Below are 27,303 nucleotides of genomic sequence, written 5' to 3' on the forward strand. Positions count from 1 at the left end.
CACACATACACACACACAGCCATAACGGCTGTATTATATATGTCTGCACATAAAAAAATAACTGTAAGCGCACACGCATAAAAAGAAATTTTCAATTTGGCCCAAGCTGCCGCCAACGGCGCCTGCAGCCCGGGACTGCCCTGCCACGCCCCCTACCCTTTTTCATATTTTTGCGTCCGCCTTGAAAATTTCTCTTAGCATTTTTCGTCTGTTGCCAAAATTTGTTAACTTCTTGTAAATTTTCCGTCTTTGCATTAAACATAAATGCCGCTTGTCCCTCTGGACGGAAACACGGCGTCTGTTGGCCATGTCGCTTAGCCACGTTTACGCCACTGGCTTCTGGCTTGGACATTTGTATTTGGCTTTTTGTTCGCCCACATATTATCTGCGTTTTATTACCGTTGTTGCCAGGTGCTGCAGTTAGCCAAAGTTTAGTCGCTGCCTCATTGAACATGGTTTCCTAGCTGGGGAATTGTTTGCTTGCTTTTCACTTCAACAGTCACTTATAAAAGTATGTTATCATGTATGTTGTGTTATGGGTTGTTGAAATCAGATTAGAAGAGGGACTCATTTAGATTTTGAATATATATTTCTAATCAAGATGTGGATTTCTTTGGTATATGTTAACTCAACGGACCCATCTGGCAACTCTATGCATATAATATATGTCTATGCCTGATCCAAGGCTCAGAGCTCTACCTTAAAAAGCATATATCTTGAATTTATATTTATTTTATCTATTTGATACAACAAATTATACACCAACTGCCTTTAAAGATTGTGAAAATAAAACAAAAAGAACTTTTTAATCCTCACTCATATTTTTCCACATCATTTCTATAGCTCAATCTTAATATTAATATTTATATTTTAACTAATGGTTTATATGCATCATTAGAAAGTGTTGCTTCGTGTTTTAGCTCTTCAGTCAAGTCTCATGTAAACCTATAGAGCAGTAAGTCACTTTCTACTCCACCCAATGTAATTCCCTCGCATGTACGGGTATTTCGTCGTCGTTCATTGCCAACAGTTGCAATGTTGTTGCCAGTTTTATTGCTGCGCTGTTTGCCTGCAAATGGCAGGAAACAAAGCGCATAACATACAGTTTTTGGGACATGTTTTAGAGCAGAGCAATAAGCCAGAGCGTGGTGGGCCAGGGGACTGCTTTGGTGGGGGATTTGCTGAAATAGTTATGCGAAGGCATCTGCGATTGCCCTGTGGTCGTCGTCGCACTGGACATGATGGCCTTCAGAGTACCAGCAGCATCAACAGCATCAACAGCAGCAGCCGCAGCAGTTAATTTTCTATATAGCCAAAGAGAAAGAAGATGAGGTTTTAGAACATTTTACAGCATGTAAATGAAACGTGGAGGGCACCGTGTGGGGGAGGGAGGGGCAGTGGGGCAACAAGCAAATAAACAGTGCCCTGTGCTGGACAACTGCTAAAGAAAAAGAAATGTGTGTGTATAAGTGTGTGTGTGTGTGAAAGTGTAAGTGTGTGGTGTACATACGTCAGCAGACTTTTTTTCACTTCTTCCATTTCCTTTTGTTTGCGCTGCCAAATCAACCACCGCAGTCGTCGTCGCCGTCGCCGTTGCCGTTGGCGTCTCAGTCGCTGTTGACGCAGATAATTTGCCGAGTTAGAGAGCGAGCGAGAGAGTGAGTGAGAGAGAGAGAGAGGGAAAGTGAGTTTGAGTTAAGAGAGCGGGGTTGAAGCGAGTGCCATGACCTACTTTTGCCACAACTTTTTCAATTTGTTTGTCATCGACTGACTCTCTCCGTGTATGTGCATGTGTGTGTGTGTGTGATAGACTGTTAACTTGGCTTAAGCCAACTGCCTTTATTTGATAAAATATTACAATATTCGCAAATGTGTGCACCTAATCGCTACTAATTTAAAGCTTTTACAATCCTTTTGATTAACTAACATGTGGTTAACAAGGTTAACTATGCGACAGCAAAGAGCATCAGGCCCAGCATCGCATAGAGCCGCTGTGGCATTGCCCGCTGCTGTTCGAGCACAGCATTCGCAATGCTCGCCTCGGGCACATGATCGGGCAGCATATCTTCGGGTCGAATGGGCGCCACAGTGGCATCCTCCTCGGAGTCGTCATCCACATCAGAGTCCTGCGGGGACTGCGTCGATTGGCCACCCGTCATCAACAACAGCTGCATGCGCTGCAACGGTGTCAGATGAACCGTGCGATCGATCTGCTGCTTTTGGGGCTCCAGGAAGGGCTTGTATTTAGCTGGCGGACTGTCCACGCCTCGATAGCCGTAGACAAACATTTGCACGAACAGCGAACTGACGTTGAAATCTGTTATCGTTGCCTTGATCGAGCTCGCCGAATAATGACTGTACTCGGCCACGGGCGGCATGTAGTTCTCAGCAGTTGGTACCTTATCCAAGTAGTGCTGATGATCGGAAAGTCAAAAGATTAGCTCAGAAATATCGAATTTATCGTTGGTCCCACTCACATCGAAGATAACAAACTTGATGTAGGTGATGTAATCGCTGTCGATGTAGTAGAAAGTGACAGTTTGATTCGACTGCGTTTTGGCCTCGCCCGATGATGTTTGATATGTTTCAAAGATCAAGGTGTCACCTGTGGAAATAATAGAAATAATAGTGGTATGATAATAAATGAACATTTTTTTCAAATAGTACATTTGAAGACAAGATGTTGTTGTGTTTAAACTTACGAATGAAGTTAACTATAAAGTAACCTAAGAGCGCCTAAGTTACGATTTATCATCAAGCATGCAAAAATACCTATCGATAATTATCGACATAAACAAATTAACATACATCGAATCAGTATAATTAACTAAAACTCTTCTATACCTCAAAACTGAGCATTGAAAGCCTAGAAGCCTTATAGTAAAGTAAAGTTATCGATAACTTTAATAACGGATCTGTGAACGATATGCTTAAATTATATATGGTATACAAATATAGTAGAGGACAATCAAGTAATATTAAGCTATAGCCTGTTTAATACTGAAGTAAAATATTTAAGGCAGGTATAAAGCTTCTCAAAACCAGGGTAGAGCTTTTCGTTTCTTTGGCAATTGTATTGTGTAAAGTTCATATAAAGTATATAATAATATCTGATATAGCATAAAGAGTACTTGGACTAATTATTAAGTTTACTGCCTATTAATTAATAATCAATATTGGCAAAGAGAAAAAATCATCGGGATGATTCTCAAACAGATATACATGAGTAACAGTCAGTTATCAAATGAATTTGACTGTCCGTACTGCCTTGAATATATAAGCTCTCTCTCTCTCTAGTTACCTTCTTGCCGTTCTCCAATCTCAATGATCTTGTCCTTGTGCTCAAAGTCCTCGATAAAAACGGGCGAATCGGTGCTGTCCTCATCAAACTGTTTGGTCACTGAATCCTCATGGTTGAGGCTCTCGAAAGGCTGGCTTATTTCCTCGACCTCCTCGTAGTCATCGTAGGGCTTCACCTCGCCCTCAAAGTGTGAATCGCGATTGAGCAGCAATGCAGGATTTAAATTCAAAATGGTCTGGTTAAAGCCAAAGATCGTGATGACCACATCAAAAGAGGCCGACAGATTTTGGCTCTGTTCGAATTCTTCCTCGAATTCACTCTGATTGCCAGGGGGGACAAGGCTAACGAGGCCCACGATCAATGTATCCACATAGCTCACTTTCACCTCGGCCGAAATTTTCTGCAAATTAGAAAATCGGAATTCCATTGATCGAAAACAGATTCACTTCTAAGCAATCTTTCAATTAGTCGTCGACCTAACTGGGAATTCGATCAAGCGTTAAGAAAATAAAATTGTTTACCGCACCTCGTCGATCAAATACACAACGTGCTGATTCTGAGGGAATCTGCAACATATTTTTTTTTTTACTATATACTGTATGCTATACATATATATACATATGTATTTATAATTTTCTTGCGAAACCTCACGTCATAAGTGCCTCATTTCGTTATTGAAAATACATTTTAAATGTGAAATAATGCCATGCCTCCGCACCTCAGGGACTTTACCCATTCGCTGGCTAAGTAGCCGCGCCAATGTGCCAAATTTGCAGTTGATTTATCATATGTACTAGACGGCTATATACGAGTCGAAATACCCTAACATGTAGTATACACTAGCACGCTTTATAGAAGTAGCTTTTGAAAGGCATTATCATATTTCAATGATTATTGCATTTATTAATTTGCTTGGCATTTAATGTATCTGAATTAAAAATAAGTGATGTGTTTTTCCTTATAGGTAATAAGGGAATTTTCTATGCATTTATTATATCTTATTGACAATCAGAAATCTATTTCTAGAAGTTTCATATCTTCATGTAAAGTTTCTAGGCAATTTGTAGATGTATGAAACAGTTGAATGTTGCATTTGAAACTATAATTTTCAAAAAGTTTAAAAATAATAAGGTAATTATTTTTATTTATATTCCTACAAGTCTACCTGATATACCTACCTGATAAATATATTCAAAAACTTTCTCATTTTTCTAACCGTACTCATTTTAATTGCCGATATTCTTTGAATATGAACTAATCAAGGGTTTGTACTAAACACACTGAGTCTTAGGAATAGACATAGTTATGATTCCCTTCTTGAATATAAATATTGGATATGTGCAATCAGTACAAACTTCTAATACTTATATACGATCCATCATCTTAAAACTATTCTTAGATTTTCTATGTCAATATTCATATCAAAATTCATGCTGAGATCTCAGAATACAGATATGTAGCTATATAGTTAGAGATACAGTCATAAATATAGGTTTAGATATATATGTATGCCAGTCTCAAACTGGTAGTAAAAAATGCAATTATAATATGGAAATAATGTGAAATGAGGTAAATCCATTTATTATATGGTAAATAGTTAAATATTTTCTGGAATTTGACAGGTTTTTTTAATATACCTCATTATATCCGGGCTGTTAGCTCTGTTATATTTAATATCAGTTGGAAAGTTTTTTTGTAGCTACATCTGGCAACGACAATGGGTTTATATAAGCAATTTAGACTTTAAATAATACGAATATTTCAATTTTTTTTATTACATTTTTTAATTAGCATTTTGCGTCTGCGACTCGAACTAATAATCCAACTTGTTTCTGATGCCATAAAATTGGCCAAACCAAAATGTTATGCCAAACATTGGGTCGCGAGAACTAAATGTATAAATAAATACATATCTGCATGGCGCGCTTGCTATTTGTTGTCATTTAGATAATTTGTATTTGGTTTTGTTGTTGTTTTAGTTCTTTTCGCTCTCACACTCTCTGTCTCTGTCTCTGGGCATAGTGCGGGAAAAGAAGCAGCAAAAAAAAAAAAAAAAAGCAAAAACCAAAATATAGTTCGTTTTCTATTTTAGGCTGGTCATATGCAAAAATAAAAAAAAAACAGAAAGGAAAAATAAGAAACAAATTTGAGTACACTATAGAAAGTGCTTGACTTGCAAATACCCTGGCAACTGTGAATTTGTGACTAGTTTTGTACTGAATGATCAGAATGAATGCTCAAGAGAATTTATAGTAGTTTTAAGGTTTTTTTTTTTTTAATTCTTATATGAATATAATAACAGAATTCTATTACCTCTTCAATGCCTTATTTATGATATTATTCACTACATGCATTTGGCTGTTTGACATATGCTGACATGTGTTTGAAATTGAAAATCTCTACTTCTTCTGGCTTATAATTCGATGTTAATTTATGAATTCGGACATGTGTATACATTATAATTTATATATATATGTAGTATACCAAGTCTGCAATTTGATTTGTTTATACTTGAGTAATATCTTTAGACAGCTCGCTTTTGATCTCATATATGAAATACACAATTGAATAATTCGTGTTCGTTTGGGCGATGGGCAATGGAATATATCAAGTATCATAACTCTTGCTCTTATGAAGAATTTTAATTTGTTATACATTTTAATTGATTTCATAGCAAAATCGATGCACTTCCTATATCAGGACCTGTCAGCACAGTTCTTTAGCGACTCAGCTTTTTAGCTAATCTACCCCTTGAAAATAATATATATCGAGAGCACAACTCCTTTTCACTGTTACATAGACTATCACAAAACTTTGATACCCCACAATGCTACATACAGTGAGTTTAGGGTATACCAATTTCAAGTCTCTAGCACTTGTAATTTACGACCCGTCTATATAGAGCGAATCGACTAGATCGACTTGCCAGTCGAACAGAAGTGTATATAATTTATACACTCAGCTATGTTGTCTGTTCCCCTGTACATAGACAAGTCGAATGTGCCCCATTTAATGTCATTCAATTGTTTCATTGGGTTCCGTCAAAAACTCACTTCCTCCGACACGATCTCAATGTAGGTGATGGGCTCCGCAATGTTGTAGTTGAAGGCGACGCTAGCCGCCTGTCCAGCGCCCGCTGGACGCGAATGCTGCAAATCCTTGAGCAATAGCTGATCGTTGGCAATGCGGCGACCCACGCCAAAGTAGCGCTTGGCCAGAATGCCGCCCTGGGTCAGCGATATCAGGAAGACCAAAATGAGGGTTCGATACATTTTCGTATGCAATATTAGGCAAAACAACTAAAAGGGGAGACACATGCTCCGCCTACAAATCGGAAAATGTGTTCTTAGAACTCGTCGCGGCAAACGAAGGCGTGCAACTGATGTCGAAGAATTGCTACGAGTCGAATCTGGCTGCCTCAAGTGTTGACTGATCTACAAAGAGAGAGAGAGAGCGCATGAGAGTGAAGGAGAAAAGCCAGATGGAGCGTGAGTGAGCATGTGCAGATCTTAGACACGAGCGAGAGCGTGAGGGCGAGCACGATATGCCCTGCAGTTGCTCTGCTAAATATATGAATTTGCTCTCTCTCTCTCTCTCTCTCTCTGTCGCTCTCTCTCTATCCTTTTTCTCTCTTTATGCACTTTTCTCTATTGATTTAGCTGAATTCTTGTGGTTAGCAGTCAAATCGTGTACTTGACCCCAAAAGTTGTTGTTGTTGTTGTTCGCCCTCCCACCAAAATGTTGTCCATGCGACCCTCAAAAATAGAATCGCGCTGACCAACAACCTTTTTGCATTGCGTTTAAATCTGTCACAGTTTATATATATACATATATGTATATATATAGATATATACCAAAAATAGGTACAAATTAGCATGTAGCATAAAAATACAAGCAAATATATATATTTTTAGCTCTGCTAAGGATTAGAGTGTTTATGCTGTGGCTTAAGCTGGGATGAGTTGCGGTGCAGCATTCGTTTGCTAAATAGGAGATGCTAAGATGATTTCTTTTAATAATAATATAGTTACAAGGAAATTTAGTAACTTTGTATTCAATTTCAAATTAATTCACTCTTTGATATAAATACAGATTTTTGTGAAAGGTATTTTACAATAAATTAAGATTTTAGGCTAAGAAGTAGGCCTTTTCTGCTTAGATATTTTTTTACATATTGAATATGCGATAACATAATTATTTGTGGGAAAAAACAAAAGAATAGAAAACCTCAGAAAAAACAAAAGCGATATTGTAGGACATGCCCGACTTCTTACAATGTTTCATAAGCAGCTTACACTGCTTTTCGATTTTCCCTTGTTAATAGATCCTTATGTATAATGAAGTTTAATATTGGACGAAGTTGAAAGCTTGTATGAACATATTATAAGAACTATATAATAGTTGAATCTTTCAGTGATATAACTTTAAGTCTGCAGATGCCATAGATACCAAAAAAGATATAGAATATATAGATAACACAGAGAATTTATTCAGAATGCAGTAATTTAAGCGTTGACAATGTAGACAGCTAATACGCCCTTAATCCTTACACGAACAAGCATACCTTCAATAACAAGTAAGAAGGCTCCAGTCGAGACTGCTCGACTAGGAGATACCCTGAACCCTCCAAACTGATATTCTAATCATTCTGGACTTCTATTATGCACACATACATACACATGCACGTATAAGCACGCGCTCTGCAAACTGCGCAGCTAGCAGCGGCTGCGCTTGGGCTGCACTGCAGTGTGAGAATTTATTTGTTGAATAATTTCTTTTGTAGACATACGATCCTAATAAAACTTTTAGAGCGTAATCATGTAGCTAAAATGTGTGTCCATTCCAAAGCACAAGTCTCTAGTACTTGAAATGCGTTTTTTACAAATTTGGGGCGAAGGGGGCGTGGTATCCAAAATCTGTAAATTACAAAATCTTTGTATCTACTAACTTTATATACAACGCAAATTTGAAGTCTCCAGGTCTAAAAATGTTCAAATTAAGCTGAAAAAACAATGTCGATTTTTCGATTATTCTCGATAAAAAAGTTATCGGACGAGTTATCGAAAAAATAAAGCAAACTTGTACTGCCTATGGTATACACGAGTATGCATGCCAAATTTCAGCTCTCTAGCTCTTATATCTTCTGAGATCCTTTTGCTCATACGGACGGACGGACAGACGGACAGGGCTATATCGACTCAGCTCGTCGTGCTGATCAAGAATATATATACTTTATGGGGTCTGCGATGATTCCTTCTGCCTGTTACATACTTTTCACAAAACCATTATACCCTGATTTCCCATTTTCAATGGGTTCAGGGTATAAAAATGATATTAATTATATATAAAAACCGCAGAGAGCTCTTAAAAAGCATTAAAGCCCAATTATTCGGCATATATTTGGCTTAAACAATTATGGAGCACAGCATTAATTAAATTGCGCATACGCCACGTGCGACCAAAAAGTTTTTATTTCACCATATTTATATTTAATTGTGCAGCGAAATGCTTTTAATTGATTTATTTGTGTGCTGGAACTTTATGCAGTTTAGTGAAATTATGCCGCTGAGCCTTATTGACGCCGCTGGGAATTTCAATTAATGCGAAACAAAAAGCAAGGGAGAGAGCGAGAGAGAGAGTGAGAGAGAGCTATATATTGAAAATTGCATTAAATTAATTAAAATTTTGTGTGCTCTCGAAATGGAGCACAGCCGCAAATTTATGGCACAAGCAACAAGCAGCATACAACATGAAACATGCAACACAACAACAAAAGCACTTTTTGTGGCCAAATGGGAAAATCTGTCTAGGCGCAGTTGATTTTTTAACCCAGCTTCCCCGGGCTGGGCCCAAGGCAGAAATTGGCAACTGTTGTCGTTGCAATCAAAGCAAATTTCCGCATTCAGCAACTTCAATGTGACAACGCCAACAAGTTGCAAGTGGCAAGTGGCAAGCGGCAAGCGGCAAGTGGCCATTGGCATTAAGTGCCCAGTTGATGGCTTTCAGTAGTGTTGCCGCTGCCTGTTTATGAAATTCAATTAAAGCATTTATGAAAATTGCATTAAAAGCTGTCAATAGCAAAACATCAAGTTACGCCGGACACAAGGCTCGACTTAAGGCCGCAGGGCACATAGAGAGAGAGAGAGAGAGGGAGAGAGGGAGAGAGAGGGAGAGAGAGGGAGAGGGAGAGAGAGAAATTGATTGGCTTAGCGCTGAAAACGATTTTCACTTCAGTAAGTCTATTATACTCGTTTACTGAATGAGTGTATTTGTTTCTGCAAGTGAATGGCTAAGCTTTGACCATTTTAGAGAGACTTTTGAGATTTGAAATTTTCTTCAACTGATGAAATTTTACTGGGAATTATTATACGCCTTGTGATAGCAGCACCTCGAGGTTTAAAATTTGAAATAAACCCTGGAATGTAGATCAAAGTATCAAGCGCCTTTTGGTGGCATTGTAAATTGGTAAACACATTGTATATGTCCTATATACATATAAATATGCAGCAGAGTGCTCATGCTTATATATGACATACATATAGGAAAATTTAATTTTTAAATTGAATAAATTCAGGCAGACATTTTAACATGTTTTCATTTGTTTTCCCTTCCATTCGGAATGCTTCGATGGAAGCGCATGTTTTTAATTGTCCCAAAATGAGTTCGTGCTTAAATGCCGAAATGTTGTTTTCTCTGTCAATTCACTTTTCGATTTTTTCTTCTTCTTTGTTTTGTTTTATTGCTCGAGTGCATTTTAGTTGCGTTTATTAAGCATTGAAAAGCTCTAAAAATATTCAAATATTGCCGATTTGTGGCCTGGAAATGATATAGCCATAAAATAGCCATCAAAACGTCGGAGAATATGAGTAAACGTTTCAGACTGCATTCAACTCAAGTATTGCTTGGATACCCTAGGTGCCAAGAGATGAGGGGATTTGATTATAAGATCAGAGACTAGATTTGAGATGGAAAACGAAAATCGGAAGATAGAAGATGAATCAAATAGAAAATAGAAACTAATTCATCGAAGGTTGAAAATTGAAAATAGAAGATAGAATATAGCAAATCATCTATTAATATATAAATCATCTATATAATAGAATATAAAATTGTAGATGGGAGATGGAAAAGAATTGAAAAGATAGAATGTATACTGTTTTATACGGCTTAGAGAGCGATAGATTTATTTACCATTAACAAATCCACTCATAGCTCATATAATAACTAATATCCTAGCCGCTACCTACAGATTTCTTAAGTCTTAAATCTTTACATATTATATATCTACTACTATATTATAAAGAGATGAAACTGTATCGCTTGGTATATTTACTGGTATATTAAGTATATAAAGTAAAAGATTAGCTTTAATCCTTTACCACTTCATATTAATGTAAGCATCAAGATATATAAGATTTATGGAGATATGGAGACTCAGATCTCTCTCTACAGGGCATCTTCTCGTTGAGCAATCCGTTAGAGCAGCCCTCGCCTAATTGTTTCTTTCTCAAGTGTTTATATGTGAATTAAATGCATATATATGTATGTATATGTTTAACATATTTATAGATAAAGTATATGGCTGAGATCGCTGATGGCCAGACGCCCATTTCGAGTGGCCCAATGAAAGGTTAATAACACTCCACAAAGAAATGCGATTTTAATGTGGAGAAGTGGCGCCGTCAATGAACGCAGCTCGTTTCAGCGGTGCCACGAAATGCAGCAATTGATTTGTTGAAATATTCTGTTTATTTATGATATAAACGTGAATTATTGTGCGTAAATTGCGGTTGGTAAGAGATGCCTGCACACACACACTCGCACACACACACGCAAACCCATGCACATCCATATAGATCCAGCTAATGTCCATTACGTAATTGCATTTGATGGCGACGTGCATCTAACGAGCTAGTAAAGCAATTATCGCGTGTCTGTGTGCGTGCGCCTGTGTGTGTGTATGAGTGCGGGTGTGTTGTCGGTGTGTGTGGGCGTGGCTTAACTGGAATCAATAAAAAGTTATGCACGCTGTCTACGCTACTCCGAGCGGAAATTGCAAAATAAATTGTTATTTTTCTCGCACACTGCAAAGTGGGGCATCATGTTTTTCTCAGAGATTCTCTTTAAGAGTCAGTTTTGTATTAGTTTTAAGTTCAATTGAACCTGTCATTCAAATGAACCATTGCGCTAAGTTGATAATCAATTCGAAGTTTAATAATAATAATAGTCCTGAAGGATTCTCTATGCTCAATTGAGCACTTAATTCACTTAGTTCAAATAGTTCATGAACCTGATGTTCAATCGAACTGGAGAGCGGTTTCTGAAGCAGACCGTCTGCTTGGTGAAGTTATTCAGCTATTCATGGATCACATGATGAGATATTCAAATGATAGTCTTTGCTCAGTCAAAACCTTATTTTTTATCAGCTCGAATTCCTAATATTATATAAATTTTCAATTTGTGTATTTCTAAAGTATGCATCATCAAACTCATTTACTTTCGAAATCACGCCCATTCGCTGTCCAAAATGTAGAGTATCTGCCAGTCATGCACATCGAATAGAATCATATTTGTCCTGGCATTTAAATTTAAACCTCGCAAATTGGATTTTTCCAGGGATCCAAATTTATTAATACTATTGACCGTTTTGGCTTAGCGGGGATTAGCCCACTCGAAGGGCCGCTGCTTGGGTCAAGTTTCTTGGGGCAACAACGGAGCGAACGAAATGAAAATTGAACTTTAAGGCTTATCACCTGAAACCTGGCACCCACTGCCAGGGCAAGCGGCCCGAGGCGAGGGGCCAATAGGCGCTCAAATGTAGGCCACACTTTGTATAAATAATCTGCAAAGCATTTGATGGAAATGCCGTTGAAAAAAGTTTGAGCTTACAAGCTGCTGGAGTAATGCGGCCCAGGGGGTGGGGCGGGTCGTGCAGCGAAGATTCTCGATAGAATTCTGGCTGCAGGCTGCAGATAAATAGCTCAAGAGGCAGATGCGAAATGAAGTTAAAGTTCGCGTGCCCCGAGTGCTGCACTGTTGTATACCCTGTAATTAGTTTAGAGGTTTTACTAGCAAATGCAAAGGGAATTTATAATTAGTTTCAGATGATTATACCCTGGAAGAGAAGCAAGAGCAATGAAGAAGCAAGAGCAATTTATAATTAGTTTGGATAGTCTATCCATGCTGAAGTTGGCTTACAAGTCTTATTAAGTTCAGCTATCGAGATGCAAAAGGAATTTGTAATTAGTTTACCCAGACTACGTGACTCGAGTATACCCTGTAATTAGTTTAAGATTGTCATGATCACAATGGGACAGTATTATTATTATAATATAATTTTTGAACCATTCTTAAGTAAAAAACGTAAATCTGCTCAGGTAAAGTATATCCATATGTGTATATACATATATATGATTATATATGTAGAGCATGAGAAGAAAACTCGATTTGTTTTATCGATTCATGCCCTATAAGCTCTGTAGCTCTCTTGAGGGAATTTCTATTAGCCTAAAGATAAATCAAAATACGTCAAATTAGTAGGAGAATTAAGTTCGTAGATATAAAGCTAAATAAGTGACAGTTTTTGGCTATGAGATACCCTGTATTTCACATAAAAATATTTGAAATCAAGTTTAATACTGAAACTTACTAAACTGAGCTCCATAGTTGAAGCTCATCTACCTCAGAGCAGAACAGAACAGAAACGGGGTATTAAAGGGAGCATACGGACTGCATACAAACATCAGTTAAGTGGAACAGCAGAGCAGTCAAAGGCAGCCACCTGCCTGCAGCGTAATCCATTTAAGAGGCGCATTTGCCGCATTTGACTGTCAATTGACGGCTGCTTAGGCGAGCTGCCAAGGCTCATCCCGTCGGCAGCTGTGCTCAAAGTGAGGGAGGGATAGAGACTTGATTTGGTTTTGATTTGGCTTTTATTCAATGCTTGCGCGCTTGTTCGCTTGCTTGCTTTCAGGATGAGGGCTGGAAGCTGAACCGCACCAACTACTATCAGGAGGGCTGGCTGGCCACGGGCAATATACGCGGCATTGTGGGCGTCACATTCACCACCTCGCACTGCCGCAAGAACATGGACTACCCGCTGCGCACCAACTACAATCTGCGAGGTCATCGATCGGACGTGAGTGAAGCGAGCACTTTGGCATCGAATGCATAATAAATCTCTTGAACTATTTCGTTGGCCGTTTCTTTCAGGTCATTCTGGTCAAGTGGAATGAGCCGTATCAGAAGCTCGCCTCGTGCGACAGCTCTGGCATCATCTTTGTGTGGATCAAGTATGAGGGTCGCTGGTCCATCGAGCTGATCAACGATCGGAATACGCCGGTCACGCATTTCTCCTGGTCACATGATGGTCGCATGGCGCTCATCTGCTATCAGGATGGCTTCGTGCTGGTCGGCTCTGTGGCCGGTCAGCGCTATTGGTCGTCCATGCTCAATCTGGAGTCGACCATCACGTGCGGCATTTGGACGCCCGACGATCAACAGGTGTACTTCGGCACCACCCAGGGTCAGGTGATCGTCATGGATGTGCATGGCGCGATGGTGTCCCAGGTGCAGCTCTCTAACGATGTGCCCATCACGTCCATGGCCTGGTCCTGCGAGAAGTTCAAAATGGAGGAGGGCGAGGAAGCCGAGCCCGGTGTAACCAATGCCGGTAAGTGAGATATCAGTTGATCATCAATCATTTGATCAATCAGTTGAGCAAACGCTATATCAATGGGTCCATTAGCTCATCAGTCTATTAGTCACTCAGCAATCATAATTTGGCTATGCCATGCTATATAAATGCACTTTGTCTGCATTAATCATCAAAGTCTCAGCTTTGGTAATATCATCAATCAGTCAATCGATGAATTATTCAGCTTATTCAATTATTCTAACGATGTAAGAATCTTGAAATGGAGTTCAATCATCATCAATCAATCAATCAATCAGTCAATCAAACTATACTTAGTCTTAATCAACTGGGACTTCTATTGTGTTATGTCATAATCCATTCTAATTGGTTTTATCTTGATCTCTGAAACAGCTCCATCAATACAATAATCAACCAATCAATCATTCGAGCAATCAATACTTATTCTTAATAAGTTGGGATTTATATTATGTTATGAAATATATAGTCCTCTCTAATTGATGTTTTAATCTCTGAATTGCTCCGTCAATCCATTAGTCTTAATAAACTCGGATTTATTTCATGTTATGCAATAGTTGTGATTGTTTTCAATCAATCAATCATTATTTAGTATTTGTCAGCTGAGATTTTTACCAGGTTATGGTAGACATAAAGCTTTCACTGTACATTCTATCAATCAGTCAATCAATCAAGCTCTAACTAGTTCATATTCTTATTCTTATTTTCGTCCTTGACCTCAGCCAAGCGCACTTTTGTGCTGGCGGTCAGCTTCCAGAATGGATATATCTATTTGCTAAAGTCGTTTGACGACGTCTCACCCGCACATATCAACACCTGCCTTAATGGCGCCCTGGGCATGGTCATGGAGTGGAGCAACTCGCGGGAGCTGCTCGCCGTTGCCGGCACACTGCGCAGCAATAGCAACAGCATGGGCCTGGATGGCAAGCTGGAGCACGAGCTGGGCCTGGGCACGCCGGCCGGCAGCAGCTACTACAACAACCTGGTCAAGTTCTATACGGAGTCGGGCACTTGCCTGTACCAGGCCCACATACCCTGCAGCACGGCCACCGTGTCGGCCATCACCTGGGGCCACAACGACAAGCGGCTGTTCATCGCGACGGGCACTCAGGTGCACATTGCCTGGATCTCGCGACGCGTGGCCTCGCTGCAGCTGCTCTGCCGGCTGCAGATCCAGGCGAGCGTTGGCTCCGAGACGCTGTTGCCGCTGCTGCCGTTGCCCTCCAGAATCAAATCGCTCATTGGCAATCTGTTTGCTCAAACCATAAGAGTAAGTGAGATTTGCAATATACATGTGGGAAGACTTGAATCACTCTCTCTCCCTCTCTGCTCTCTCCTTCAGTGCTGTGTACCTGATCTGAAGTCGCTGCGTGATTTTGTGTCGCGCCCGCCGCTTTGCTCGACTCGGCTGCACTGCACCATGATACGGCATGACGATGACTCCAATCTCAGCTCCGGCACCTGCTACACGCTCTACCTGGAGTACTTGGGCGGGCTGGTGCCGCTGCTGAAGGGCAAACGCACCTCCAAAATACGTCCGGAATTTGTGATCTTCGATCCCCAGGTTAATGGTGAGTGCGAGGAGATGCAGCTACTAGTTATTCCACTTGGTGCTTATTCGCTTGCCTTGCAGACAACTCGCTGTATTTTCAATACGCCGCCGAGGCCAAGAGCAGCTCCGGCTCCAGTCAATCCACCACGACGGGCAACAGCGGACGCACCGACTCCTCGGACAGTGACTTCGATGAGCGTTCCTCGCGCTTCGGCTCGCCTCGCACACCGCGCAAGCGTCGTGTGCGGGCCAAGCGGCGGACGCAGAACGGAGATCGCACGGCCAGTGGCAGTGGGAGCAACACTCTGGATCCGGACAGCCTGGACGAGCTAGCGTATGTGGATACGCTGCCCGAGGTAAGGGTATAGACGAGTTGAGGCAGCTGGGGCTGTTTGGCATGCGTTAACTTCTGTGCACTTGCCTTTTCTCTCCAAGCAGGAAGTCAAGCTGGTGGAGGTGACCTCCAATATCTGGGGCACCAAATTCAAGATCCATGGACTTGCCAAAACCGTCCCAGCCAATTTAGGCCAAGTAACATATAAGACGTCCCTACTGCATTTGCAGCCGCGTCAGATGACGCTGGTGATCACGGAGCTGCGCGACGATTTCCCCACTGGACCCGATCCCAGCTTCAATCCCAATCTCTTCTCCGAGGACGAGGAGGAGCACAACTTCAATCATAATCATAATCACAATCATAATCACAGTGCGGATGCCGCAGTGCCTCACGTGAGCGTGACGAGCGCCGCTCCGGATGCTGCATCAGCAGCAGCAGCTGCAGCAACAGCGGCAACAATGGCCGCATTGAAGCCGCCAATTATGCCGCAGCGTCGCCTCAACGATGGCGCCTCGGCTCCGCCCATTGCGCCCATGTCGCCCCGCCCGAATCGCATACTGGCGCGGCATAAGAACTCGCACGGCTTGACTGTGAATGGGGCTGGCTCCGGCGGTGCGGTGGGGCTCAGTCCGCTGGCGCGCGCCGAGAGCTACGACGACGACTCGTCGAATGAGTCGCAGGAGGCGGCAACAGCCGCTGCCACTGCCACCACCGTGCTGCTGCATCAGGCGCCGCCGAGCTGCAGCTCCGCCTCGCCCTCGCCCAGCTGCAGCAAGAGCATCACGCGTCCGAAGACCATCAGCAGCTTCAAGAACAGCTACAGCCGCTCCAGCTCCAACTCGAGCTGCCAGTCGCGGCACGCCATCTCGCCGCTCTACTGCGACGGCTCGGTGCCCACGCTGCAGTCGCCCAAGAACGCCGTCGCCCCGTCGGACATCATATTCGAGCGACCCGCCGTGCCGGCTGCGACCACCCTGATGTCGTACTCGAGCAATGCGGACTACGCCAACAATGTGGTCCAGGTGAAGAACGCGCTCATGTCGGAGTCGATGCGCACGGCGAACAGCCACGTGAATCCGGTGCCCCTCAATCTGAACTTGAACCTGGAACGCATGGATGCGCGTGCCGTCAAGTGCTCCACAACGAAGCGGCGCGACATGCTCTACATAGACGAGGAGACGCAGTCGCCCACGCCGACAACCACCGCCAACACCTCAGCAGCCTGCTCCAGCATGAAGCGCACTCCGACTGTGGTTTCCATAGCGCCAGCGTTGCCCGACTCCATAACGCGCAGCTGCAGCGTCGGCTATCTGGACTCGGTGGCCATAACGCCCTCGGACGAGGCTCTGTCTGCTTTGCGCAAGGATGCGCCCAACAAGCGTCTGATCCTGGTGGACAAGCGTCGCAATCGCCATCGCAAGCGCCAGCAGCAGCAGGCGGACGCTCGCCGGCACAAGCTGCAGCAGACGGGCAAGTCGAAGAGCTTGGACTCCTGTGATCTGCTCTCGCTGCAAACGAAGCTCTCCAGTAAGGAGCACGAGCAGGTGGTGCGCAAGCTCCAGGAGATCTCCGACAGCAGCGCTTGCAGCAGCGCCGCCAACACGCTCTGCTTCAAGTGTCGCAACAACATGAATCCCTCCAGCGTCTGTAAACGTTGCCAGCCCTCGGTTAGTCTGGCGCTGGACGAGATCACCACGATGAGTGTAGAGCCCGCCAAGGAGCCAACGCCAGTTGCTGCAGCTGCAGCTACACCTGCTCCGGCAGCCGTGCCAGTCAAGGCGCCGCCCAAGAAACGCTTTGATGTCATCACCAGCTTCACGGACAGCCCGCTCTTCACGCGCAAGCATCGCTTTGGGTACGGACGCAGCAAGGATCTGGCGCCGGGCAGCAGCACTGAGAACTCCACACCGCTGCTCGCTCGCAAGCACGAGAACAGTTTCAGCTTTGTCAAGCAGCTGTCCGAGGTGCGCTGGCGCCGCAAGGAGACGCCCGTCAGCCAGCAGCAGCAGCAACAGAACCAGCAGCAGCAGCAGCAACAGCAGAGCTCCAGCAATGCCAGCACACTGGAGCGACAGCAGTCCGAGACGAGCAGCACAGCTTGTGGCACGGTGGAGGCGACGCCCGTGGAGGCCAAGGCATCGGTGTCGCTGCATACGCAGGTGGGAACAGGGATTGAGTCAGGGATTAACGGCTATATATATGGTTGAGCATTGCATTCATTTTAGGCCTTGACCACTTTGGAGAACATCATCAGTCGTCTGCGGGATCTGGATGAGGGCCGCTTGACGCCGCCGTCGACGCCGCAGCGCTTGCCCCGTAGCTCGCCCGCCTCGCCGGCGGCCAGCAAGAAGAACAAGCGCCAACAGAGCAACTCACCCATTCGGCACATACTCAACTCGCCGCTGCTGAATCGCAGGCAGCGCAAGAAGCCGAGCATCATCGAGAGCTCCGACGACGAGGGCAATCAGACGAACGGCTCGGGCGAGGAAATGGGCGGCAGCACGGGCAACAGCAATGGCAAACAGTATCGCGACCTGGAGACATTCCAAAAGGCGCAGCTGCGCCAGAAGGTAAAGCTCGAGTAAAATGCGTCCAGTACAAATAACTAATCGAAATTTCCTTCCTCTCTCTCTTTTTCTTTGGGGCAGCTGAAGCGGGGCAAGATCGAGCCAAACGGCAGCGCCAGCTGTGCCAATCCGGCGCCGGTGCGACGCGAGTTTGTGATGCACAACAAGGCGCCCATGTGGAACGAGATGAGCCAGGTGTACCAGCTGGACTTTGGCGGACGTGTCACCCAGGAGTCGGCCAAGAACTTTCAGATTGAGTTTCGTGGCAAGCAGGTGGGAATTTTGGATTATCAATATGAATCTCAATCGATTGATTTTGCTATACATGGTAGATTAACTATACATTCCAATCTCTTGCAGGTGATGCAATTCGGACGCATCGATGGCAATGCGTATACCTTGGACTTTCAATATCCATTTTCGGCGCTGCAGGCGTTCGCCGTGGCGCTGGCCAATGTGACGCAGCGCCTGAAGTAATATACCAACTGTTGTATTATCGTAAAGCATTACAGTCACAAACCCACACCCACACACACAAATATATATGTACAACTATATAGTACTTATAGCACGCCGCCAGCTAATGCCGCAGCAGCAGCAGCCGCCGATCGCAATTGCTTTAATATGCATATTTTTTATACTATACTAAAGCAGGTTAAGCAGCGCCTTGGCTTTATCATTTGTAAATATGTATATGTACTTAATTGTATTGTGGTCTTTAGGTTTCTGAATGCCATACATATTATTGTGTAATGTTGCATCCCCGAGAGGATGCGACCTATGAACTCATACCACCATTTAATTGAAGGTTTAGCAATTTGATATTGGTGTGCAACAGAAATGAAGCAGATGAAAAACTCACAGTCCGATCCATTTTTGTGCAATATTTGTATGACAAACTTTTTGGCTTAAGTATATATAAATAGCAAAACCAAATGAAATGAAATGAAATGATCGATGATGTAATTGTTAAGCAGCATTATTGATCTATGATCTATTTTTAAACGTATGTGAATGAAAACGATTTTTCAGTCGAATTTTTTAAACTAGTTTGTACAAGAGCAGCCTTTTTTGCATTGAGAGCTTCGTTTGTTTTCGTTAATTCCTTCTATACTTAGGTGCAATAACAGCAATTCCTTTTGTTAACAATTCTTAGCATATAAGAAGATATCATTAAAAACAACAAATCATATATTTAACTATATATGTGTGTATACAGCAAATATCGCTTGAGAAAAACAAAACGTAAGAAATCGCTTGGCCTAACATTCTAAAAAAAAAAAAAAAAAAAAAAAAATGGATGTGTGTACGAATACTTAATGCTAGCATATTTTTTATATACGATAAATTAATTGTGAATGCTAAAAATATAAGAAAAAACAAGAAAAAAAAAAACATTCTTACACAAGAAATTTTGTGCTTTTCCTCTTAAAACTCTTTTTTGTAGTTAGGCTTAATTTCAAGACAAATTCGTTATTGTAATTGTTGTGAATATTGAAATAAACTCAAAAACTCGAATCGTAAACGATTTCCGATGTGCAACTATTTAAATAAATTATATATATATAATATATGTGAATAAACAAACAACAGCAACACAAAAAAAAAGTAAACAAAACAAAACTATAATTTTTCTAATTTACATATAATACAAGAGATTGACTTGTGGAATATTGCGTCTTTTATGCTTTATGCCTTTTCCTTTTGCTGCTCTATTTCGATTTCAGCTTTCTCCCAATCCGGTATGGACTTTTCCTTTATGCTCCAGGCATTCGTTTTCGGACCTTTTGTTTCAGCTACAGAGGAATAGAGAATAGATTTTAGTATATATAAGTAGATAAAAACATAAATCATTTATAAAATGTATTGTTTACAAGTCTTGAAGCGTTTGACGCCCTCTTCCATGTCCTCCACCATGGACGCAGAGACTTGCATTATCTCATTGTTGATGGCAGCACGGAAACCGGGTCGTGCGTAGACATTCGCATTTTCCAGCGTCGCATTTCTATCGTGCTGCAGCGAGGCCATGGGGAACTTGGCAATGGAGAAGGCTAAATTGACGGCCTGGCCCAGGGCTGTGCCCGTGGCCACGATTCGATTGACCAGGCCAATGCGTAGCGCTTCATTTGCATACACTCTTCTACCCGTCTCTATGATATCTATAGCATTCGAGTAGCCAACTGCAGCAGCCAGGCGCACAGATCCACCGTCGCTGAGCGGCACACCCAAGCGACGATTGAAAAAACCTAATACGGCGGTGTCTTCCATGACGCGCAGGTCGCAAAGCAATGCCAATTCGAGACCGCTGGCCACACAAAAGCCGCTGATGCCGCATATAATGGGCTTGCGTAGGTGCCGCCTGGTCGGACCCACCGAGCCCTCATGGCGCAACAGAAAGTTGAGACTGCCGCGTTGCGCCTCCGCTTCCAGTTCTTTCAGATCATATCCAGCTGAGAAGGAGCCACCCACGCCGTACAGCACGCCCACAGGTGATGTGTCATCCACCTCGAATTGATGGATGGCTTCGCTCAGCTGTGCCGCTGTTGCTGCATTAATGGAATTGCGCTGCTGCTCCCTGTTGATGCCGATTAATGTGATGTTGGCATCTTTTTCGACCAGTATGCTGGGTGCTTCACTCTGCTCTGTGTCCGCATAATGCGCCGCACTCAAAGAAAATTTCTGTGAGCTCCTAAATAAATCTGTGCAGCTCTTAAATCGACTGAAAGTAAACAATTTATGCATTTCAGCTAGCAAAACAAAACTCGAAGTGTTGTGCAGCGTTAAAATCGACGATTTCGTTGACGCGCATTTCAACACTGCTTGTCAGTGGCAACAGCAACGCTGTCAAAAGAAGGCGTGTATGTGTGCACGAGTGTGCGTGTGTTGGTGTTGGTGTAAAACAAAAAGCGGATTAAAAGAAAATACAAACGCTGCGCTGCCAATTAAATATTTATTTATTTCTATATAAAAATAATAAGAAAATAGTGTTAAAGTTAGTCTAATCATCGGCGTGTGTGTGAGTGCCAACGCGTTGCGTGAGTGCGTGTGTTGCATACAAATACAAAATACAAGTGATATAAGAAAAGTACAAAAGAGCTCGATTACAATACGCGACTCCAATCTGCAGCCGCAGACAAAGGATAGTTAAGAAACGGTATTAACCTGGTTATATACACATACATCAATACGTATGCAGACATATGCAGATATAAGCATGTGTGCCATAAACTGCACGCAAAATGTGAACGTGCGGCAGCTGCTGGCCTGCGGTTGCGGCGCCTGCTGAGAGCAAAACAACGACAGAGCGAAAGTGACGAATGTCCGGCGCTGCAGGCTGCAGCAGCGCTCGACCATAACAATAAGAAAGGCATAGAAGATAGTAGTAAAGGGTGGAAGATTGAGGAGGGACAGGGAGAAACAGAGAGACTGCTGACTGCTGGCTGCTCCCTGCTTAGCCAGCACTCGCATTGCATGTGAATATCTCCTCCGCTGCTTTTTCAATGCAACTGTAATTGAATTGGCATTACAAATTACGGTTAATATCCAGCCTGTCTGTATCTAAGTGTGTGTGTGTATGTGTGTGCGAGTGTGTTGGGGTCGCCAGCGATGCCACCGCCTGCATTATTAGTGCTTAATTGTGTCTATTTTTAACAATGTGCGTCCGCCCAACATTTGGGCGCATTCTCTGTCGGCTGTTGGTTGGCCTGTGCCCCTCCAGCCCGTTGCGCCGCCTATTCAGTTAGGCTGCTCCATAGGCGCCCCCGAGGGCTCTTGTCGACCACACTATTGTCATTTTGCTAGCTTACATACAATATGCGTGCGTGCGTGTGTGCGTGTGTATTTGTGCGCGCGTGTGTGCCTCAGTCAGAGAGAGTGAGAGTGAGCGAGAGGTAGAGGGTATCTGAATTTTGTGATGAAATATGTAACGTGTTGAAACGGGCATCCCCGAGAGTGCAAATGCACCATATAAATTTATGAATAATTGATGATGATCAAAGCGTATTAGAGTCTTTACAGTAGTGGACAAAGATTTAGAAACACTTTGAGGTTATACATATGTATCTATAATTTTAAATTATAATGTTAACAATGAGTATAAGGAGTAACAACAGCTTTACAATAGTGAGCTTAGAAACTAAAGTCATCACTAAGTAAGGGTATTCGTGAGTTTGTGTTGCCTCATTTCTGGTATTATTATTTACTATGTATGCTGCTGTCTTTAACCGCATCATGATCTATTTTCGTAAATTTTATTTGCGAAAAAGTAAAACGAACTCTCAAAGCGTGTATAAAAAAACTTTCGTTTTATTATGTTTTACGGCTGGGACACACCTTTTGATGGGCAGCCTTTGATCGTATATATAGATATACACACTAATCGTAATTAAATTGCCAGTGTGTGTGCAGATATATACATACATCTATATATATCTTGCACTGTCAGATAAGATATAGAGAGTTGGGTATATCGAGTTTATTGCCTCAAGTACAGCTTAATTAATTGAATTAAATGCGCACGCATTCATTCAAAGCGAGATATTCTTACGAGACAAAAGAAGAAAAGAAAAGAACGCTCACAATCACTATCACATTCACATTCACATTTCGCTCTTGCAGCAAATACAGTCACGACTCGACGATGTCAACCGGAAGACCCATAAAATGTGTCGTCGTTGGTGACGGTACCGTCGGAAAGACTTGCATGCTAATCTCCTACACCACAGACAGTTTTCCCGGTGAATATGTGCCTACAGTGTAAGTGTAACCCTCGAGTTAAGCTGATCATTGCTAATTATAATCGATAATCTCTTCTGCAGCTTCGATAACTACTCTGCACCCATGCAAGTGGACACAATACAAGTATCGCTGGGTCTATGGGATACAGCCGGCCAGGAGGATTACGATCGCCTGAGGCCGCTCTCCTATCCACAGACAGATGTATTCCTGATATGCTACAGCGTTGCGAGTCCCTCATCGTTCGAAAACGTCACCTCCAAATGGTATCCGGAGATCAAACACCATTGTCCCGATGCGCCCATCATCTTAGTGGGTGAGTAGCTATCGACTCTATCACCTCTTACTTCTGTCATAAATTGCTTTTACAATTTTTGCGCAGGCACAAAAATCGATTTGCGTGACGATCGCGAAACGTTGAGCGGGCTGGCCGAGCAGGGTTTGACGCCGCTTAAGCGCGAACAAGGTCAGAAGCTGGCAAATAAAATACGCGCTGTTAAATATATGGAATGCTCCGCCTTAACGCAGCGCGGCCTCAAGCAGGTAAGTGCGGACACACCTCAGCGGCAAATGTCATCGACAGATGATGATGGCGATTTCCATTCCATTTACCTAGGTGTTCGAGGAGGCGGTGCGCGCGGTGCTGAGGCCAGAGCCATTAAAGCGACGCCAGCGAAAGTGTTTAGTTATGTAAATAAGCAACGAGGAAACCGACTGCGGAGAATACTCAGCAGAGGAGAAGCGTAAACAGTGAGACAGAGAGACGGAGAACCAGAGAATAACAACATGAAGCGACCCTCATCTCTAACTAAGCGTGAACAAATCAACAATCAGCTGACGAACAAGAAAGAGAGAAGAAACTTGATTCATTGAGCATTATCATTTCCTTTAACATAAGCAAATAGTTTTGATTCTGTTTAAGTTAAAAATTTGAGTTAGATCATCCATTTGAAAATCGCATGGCACAAAAAGAACAAAATGAAAAACAAATAACAAGAAATCCCTCCTTATTAGAACTAAAGTGTAACAGGATGAAAGCAGCAGTTAAACCATATATAATCCATATTGAAATCTAGTCAATTGAATCGAATCGAATCAAATGTATTAAATAACAGCAGCAGCAACAAATTATAACGAATTGAACTAAACATAAACATAAACATAAAGGAAACTTTGGTTTCGCATATCAGAGAATATTTAAGGAATTCCTACATTGTTTGTTTATTATGGAATGTATTATAATTATAAAGTAGCCCGGCGTTTCCTAGTTTTCAACAATAACCAAAATACTTGACGATGAGCTCTTAGAGAAACAAATACTTGGAAATGAAAAAAAAAATAAGAAATGAAAAAGAGAAAAAAAAACGCGTTTATACGATATTTTAGCTTAAAACAAAAGCATTTTTTCTACTATATGTAATAATCTTAATTAATTGATGCTCTTTTGAAACTTGTAACAACTGTTGTTTATTTTAATTTATAATAACTTATTTATTGTCCCTAACTTTAATAATGCAATGTAAAAACAAAAAACAAAAAAACAAAGGATAGCGAAAATGTGTAAATGGAAAAGGCAAAAACTGCATTTAAATGTGACTTGACTCGAATCAAAAAAACAAAGCACACACTTTTTGTAAGCAACTCGAATAGTAAAGGGCGAGCAACAATTTTTTATAACAATTATATAAATATATATATTAAAGAGAAACAAACTAACGAAAACTCATGTAAATTTAAAGCAAAGATCAATCTACTTACGAGAAATCGTTACATATAAATATATATATAGTATATATATACAAAATGCTGTAATTATAATAAAATCAGAAAAAAACTGTTGGATTTTGTGTGCTCAACCATTGCATAGTTATTAAATATTTCATTTATTTATTTAAATGCTACGTTTCTATCGATTTGTAAACAATTAACAAATTTTTAAGTTTTTTCTTGGTTTTTTCACTGTGCCGTTAACAATTCCACACACACATATATATATATAAACATATATTTATATATGTATATAGAGGAGATCTCTCGGGGTGCAGCGTGTTCTTGGTGGTGCTGTGCCTCAATATAAACGGAAGGGCTTTGGATGAACTGCCTGGCCGGGCCTCTTTTTGGCGCCCGCACTCTTGGGACGCTTCGGCTCCGAGTTGAGCGACGGCATCGATACGGATAGGACGAGGCACTCCGCCGGCAAGGACATGGATGAGGTTAAAGTTGTGGCGCGCTGTATGCGCGGCGCTTTCCAATACTGTGTGAGAAGAGTAGCACGTTATTAGAGTGTTGCAAAACGCCATTAGCCAAATCTAAAGTTAATTCAAAAAGAAATCAATAACTAAAATAGAAACTTACAATTTACTTTGTTTAGAGTTTCAATTCAATTTGTTTCAGTTTTTTTTTCTCTCACTTTTACCAATGCGATCCAAATGTGGTTTGATACGTGCGTCGTGTGTGTCTGTGTAGCATTTGATACGCTTGCGGCGTGGGCGTGGGCGTGGTCGTTGCATTGCATACATACGTATATAGCTATATATATATATCCAAATTATCTGCCAGAATTGAAAGATACTAAGTGCAAACAAAACGCCAAGTTCTTTTTCAGATATATATGTATTTTTTTTCCCTTTTTTTTTTTTTTTTAATGAAAAAAGTTTTGTTTTTATTACGTTTGAAATTTGCATTTTTTTTTTACATTTTTCGTAAAACTGGGAAAGTGTAAATAAATTGTGAGAATGATGCATTTTTTTGTTTGACTAATCATTAAGTTACAAATTATAAAATTTTGTTATATATATATATATATTTTATTTAATATGAAGTTCAAGTATTGAAAATTCACTTTAAATGGGTTTTCTTTATTGTTTATGATTTCATTTTGGTTTTGTTTTGTCTTCAACACTTTTAACTACACGTAAAGCACATAGTTAATAATCGTATATATATATTTGTATATATATTGTATGTTCATTTGTAGTATATGAAATATATATATATATACTGCATTTGTTTTATATAGTTTATGCATTTGCCTTGGTATCTAAATTGATAAATAGTGCATAGATCAACTAATCATATACTTTATCTGCTTCTTCTTTGTTTTAATACGCTGCAACTGAGTAAGTGGGTGTGGGGGTGTAGGTGTGTGCTTGCACAATCGTTTTTACCAAATTTCATAGTAAATTCTCGTATAGTGTATTAATTATTGCATATATATTTTTCATATATTTGATTTTCTTTTTTGTGTAACTTGCTTAAAATTAATTTTTGTCAAATTTTTGTTTGCATAGTTTTTTTTCAAATTTAGTTTAAACGAAATAATAACTTTAGCTCAACATGCATTGTTTTTGAAATTTTTGTTTGGACTGGATTTAACTTTGTTGATTTAAATTTTCATCAGCGCCGCTTGTTGAAGCCGTCATGGATGGTTGTGGACTCTGCGTTCAAGATAAAAATATAAACGCATTTAAATAATCGCATGAAATTAAAACTTAATAAGAAACAAAAAGAAACAAAATCAAGGTGAAGAAAAACAAACAGTATAAAATGTAAGGGCAAACAAAGGATTATGATAAACGAGCACAGCAAGCAATTTCCATACGAATCACCGGGACACCTTAACATGTATGGGCCTTGGGTGGATCGAATTCAGGTTCATTTTGGTTCGGTTCGGTTCGTTTCAGTATGGTACGGTTTGGTTTGGTACGATTAGTCTATCCAAAGACAATATAAACTTCAAGCTGAGTGACGTCACACAACAGAGCATAACATATGTACTAGGAACAGAATGAGCTCCTAGCTCCCGCTCAGCTATTGACGGAAGTACGTAATTAGTACAGCAGTAAAAATCAGAGCGCTGCAGCTGATGTACTTATCTGAGTACCACTCCTACATGCGCATGCTCGCATGGCGAAAACGGGACTTTTTTCGTGTGGCTATTGAGTATTAAAAAAGGCGTTCGGCCTATAACGAAAAGCTACAAAAAGCTAATATTTAGAATGAGTAGAAGTTGTAAGCTAGGCCAATAATCACGGATCAACGAGAGAGAAATCTAAGCTTTCGCCACAGCCAAAAGCGCTTCCAATAGGAATAAAGCTTTTTTGTTGCTGTCGTTCATTATGGTAAATATATAAGAAAGCT

General features: G+C 41.4%; 5 protein-coding genes and 2 long non-coding RNA genes across 18 annotated transcripts in view; 2 read left to right on the top strand and 5 right to left on the bottom strand.

The window, feature by feature from the left end:
* Tusp (WD40 superfamily protein Tusp) overlaps window positions 1-20,659 on the top strand; it is a 39,875-nt gene extending 19,216 nt beyond the window's left edge. For 2 of the 3 annotated variants that reach the window (XM_018007667.2, XM_089476538.1), the window contains exons 3-11: window positions 13,275-13,439; window positions 13,514-13,973; window positions 14,696-15,243; window positions 15,316-15,544; window positions 15,607-15,881; window positions 15,961-18,021; window positions 18,088-18,432; window positions 18,511-18,702; window positions 18,790-20,659. In XM_018007667.2, coding sequence (XP_017863156.1) covers window positions 13,275-13,439; window positions 13,514-13,973; window positions 14,696-15,243; window positions 15,316-15,544; window positions 15,607-15,881; window positions 15,961-18,021; window positions 18,088-18,432; window positions 18,511-18,702; window positions 18,790-18,906 — 4,392 coding nt within the window. In that variant the 3' untranslated portion in view covers window positions 18,907-20,659. The remainder of the gene's footprint in view (window positions 1-13,274; window positions 13,440-13,513; window positions 13,974-14,695; window positions 15,244-15,315; window positions 15,545-15,606; window positions 15,882-15,960; window positions 18,022-18,087; window positions 18,433-18,510; window positions 18,703-18,789) is intronic. The other variant, XM_018007674.2, reaches the window with a different exon arrangement.
* Window positions 1,031-1,726, bottom strand: LOC149270175 (uncharacterized). Its single transcript, XR_016271685.1, has 2 exons — window positions 1,511-1,726; window positions 1,031-1,304 (listed from the first exon to the last, which is right to left on the bottom strand). It is a non-coding gene; the product is annotated as an uncharacterized LOC149270175 (long non-coding RNA).
* Window positions 1,820-6,695, bottom strand: LOC108614021 (uncharacterized). Its single transcript, XM_018007897.2, has 4 exons — window positions 6,355-6,695; window positions 3,302-3,701; window positions 2,478-2,605; window positions 1,820-2,414 (listed from the first exon to the last, which is right to left on the bottom strand). The coding sequence occupies exons 1-4, from the start codon at window positions 6,571-6,573 to the stop codon at window positions 1,947-1,949; spliced, it is 1,215 nt and encodes a 404-aa protein (XP_017863386.1). The 5' UTR covers window positions 6,574-6,695; the 3' UTR covers window positions 1,820-1,946.
* LOC149270176 (uncharacterized) lies at window positions 4,849-6,336 on the bottom strand. Its single transcript, XR_016271686.1, has 2 exons — window positions 5,080-6,336; window positions 4,849-5,006 (listed from the first exon to the last, which is right to left on the bottom strand). It is a non-coding gene; the product is annotated as an uncharacterized LOC149270176 (long non-coding RNA).
* Window positions 20,039-21,237, bottom strand: LOC108614034 (uncharacterized). The gene is made up of 2 exons (XM_018007924.2): window positions 20,304-21,237; window positions 20,039-20,225 (listed from the first exon to the last, which is right to left on the bottom strand). Exons 1-2 carry the CDS (start codon window positions 21,169-21,171, stop codon window positions 20,119-20,121), a joined length of 975 nt encoding a protein of 324 aa, XP_017863413.1. The 5' UTR covers window positions 21,172-21,237; the 3' UTR covers window positions 20,039-20,118.
* A 35-nt stretch (window positions 21,238-21,272) lies between these two features.
* On the top strand, window positions 21,273-25,059 carry Mtl (Rac family small GTPase Mtl). 2 transcript variants are annotated; one of them, XM_018007961.2, is made up of 5 exons: window positions 21,273-21,583; window positions 23,047-23,184; window positions 23,247-23,479; window positions 23,546-23,706; window positions 23,780-25,059. In XM_018007961.2, exons 2-5 carry the CDS (start codon window positions 23,069-23,071, stop codon window positions 23,855-23,857), a joined length of 588 nt encoding a protein of 195 aa, XP_017863450.1. In that variant the 5' UTR covers window positions 21,273-21,583; window positions 23,047-23,068; the 3' UTR covers window positions 23,858-25,059. The 2 variants fall into 2 exon arrangements, with proteins under 2 accessions (XP_017863450.1, XP_089332687.1); XM_089476561.1 differs by lacking the exon at window positions 21,273-21,583 and adding an exon at window positions 21,640-21,964.
* A 128-nt stretch (window positions 25,060-25,187) lies between these two features.
* Window positions 25,188-27,303, bottom strand: part of tau (microtubule-associated protein tau) — a 28,103-nt gene continuing 25,987 nt past the window's right edge. For 6 of the 9 annotated variants that reach the window (XR_016271680.1, XM_089476553.1, XM_089476554.1 and 3 more), the window contains one exon: window positions 26,353-26,600. Coding sequence is in view for 8 of the 9 variants with exons in the window: in XM_089476553.1 (XP_089332679.1) it covers window positions 26,535-26,600 (66 nt within the window). In the remaining variant the exon portion in view is untranslated. Of the gene's footprint in view, window positions 25,418-25,518; window positions 25,716-26,352; window positions 26,601-27,303 lie in introns of those variants that run through there. The other 3 variants (XM_018007830.2, XM_018007780.2, XM_089476551.1) reach the window with 2 other exon arrangements.

The sequence above is a fragment of the Drosophila arizonae genome, chromosome 2, assembly GCF_054131065.1.
Source record: "Drosophila arizonae isolate 15081-1271.41 chromosome 2, UAZ_ARI_1.0, whole genome shotgun sequence".
Classification (NCBI taxonomy): domain Eukaryota; kingdom Metazoa; phylum Arthropoda; class Insecta; order Diptera; family Drosophilidae; genus Drosophila; species Drosophila arizonae.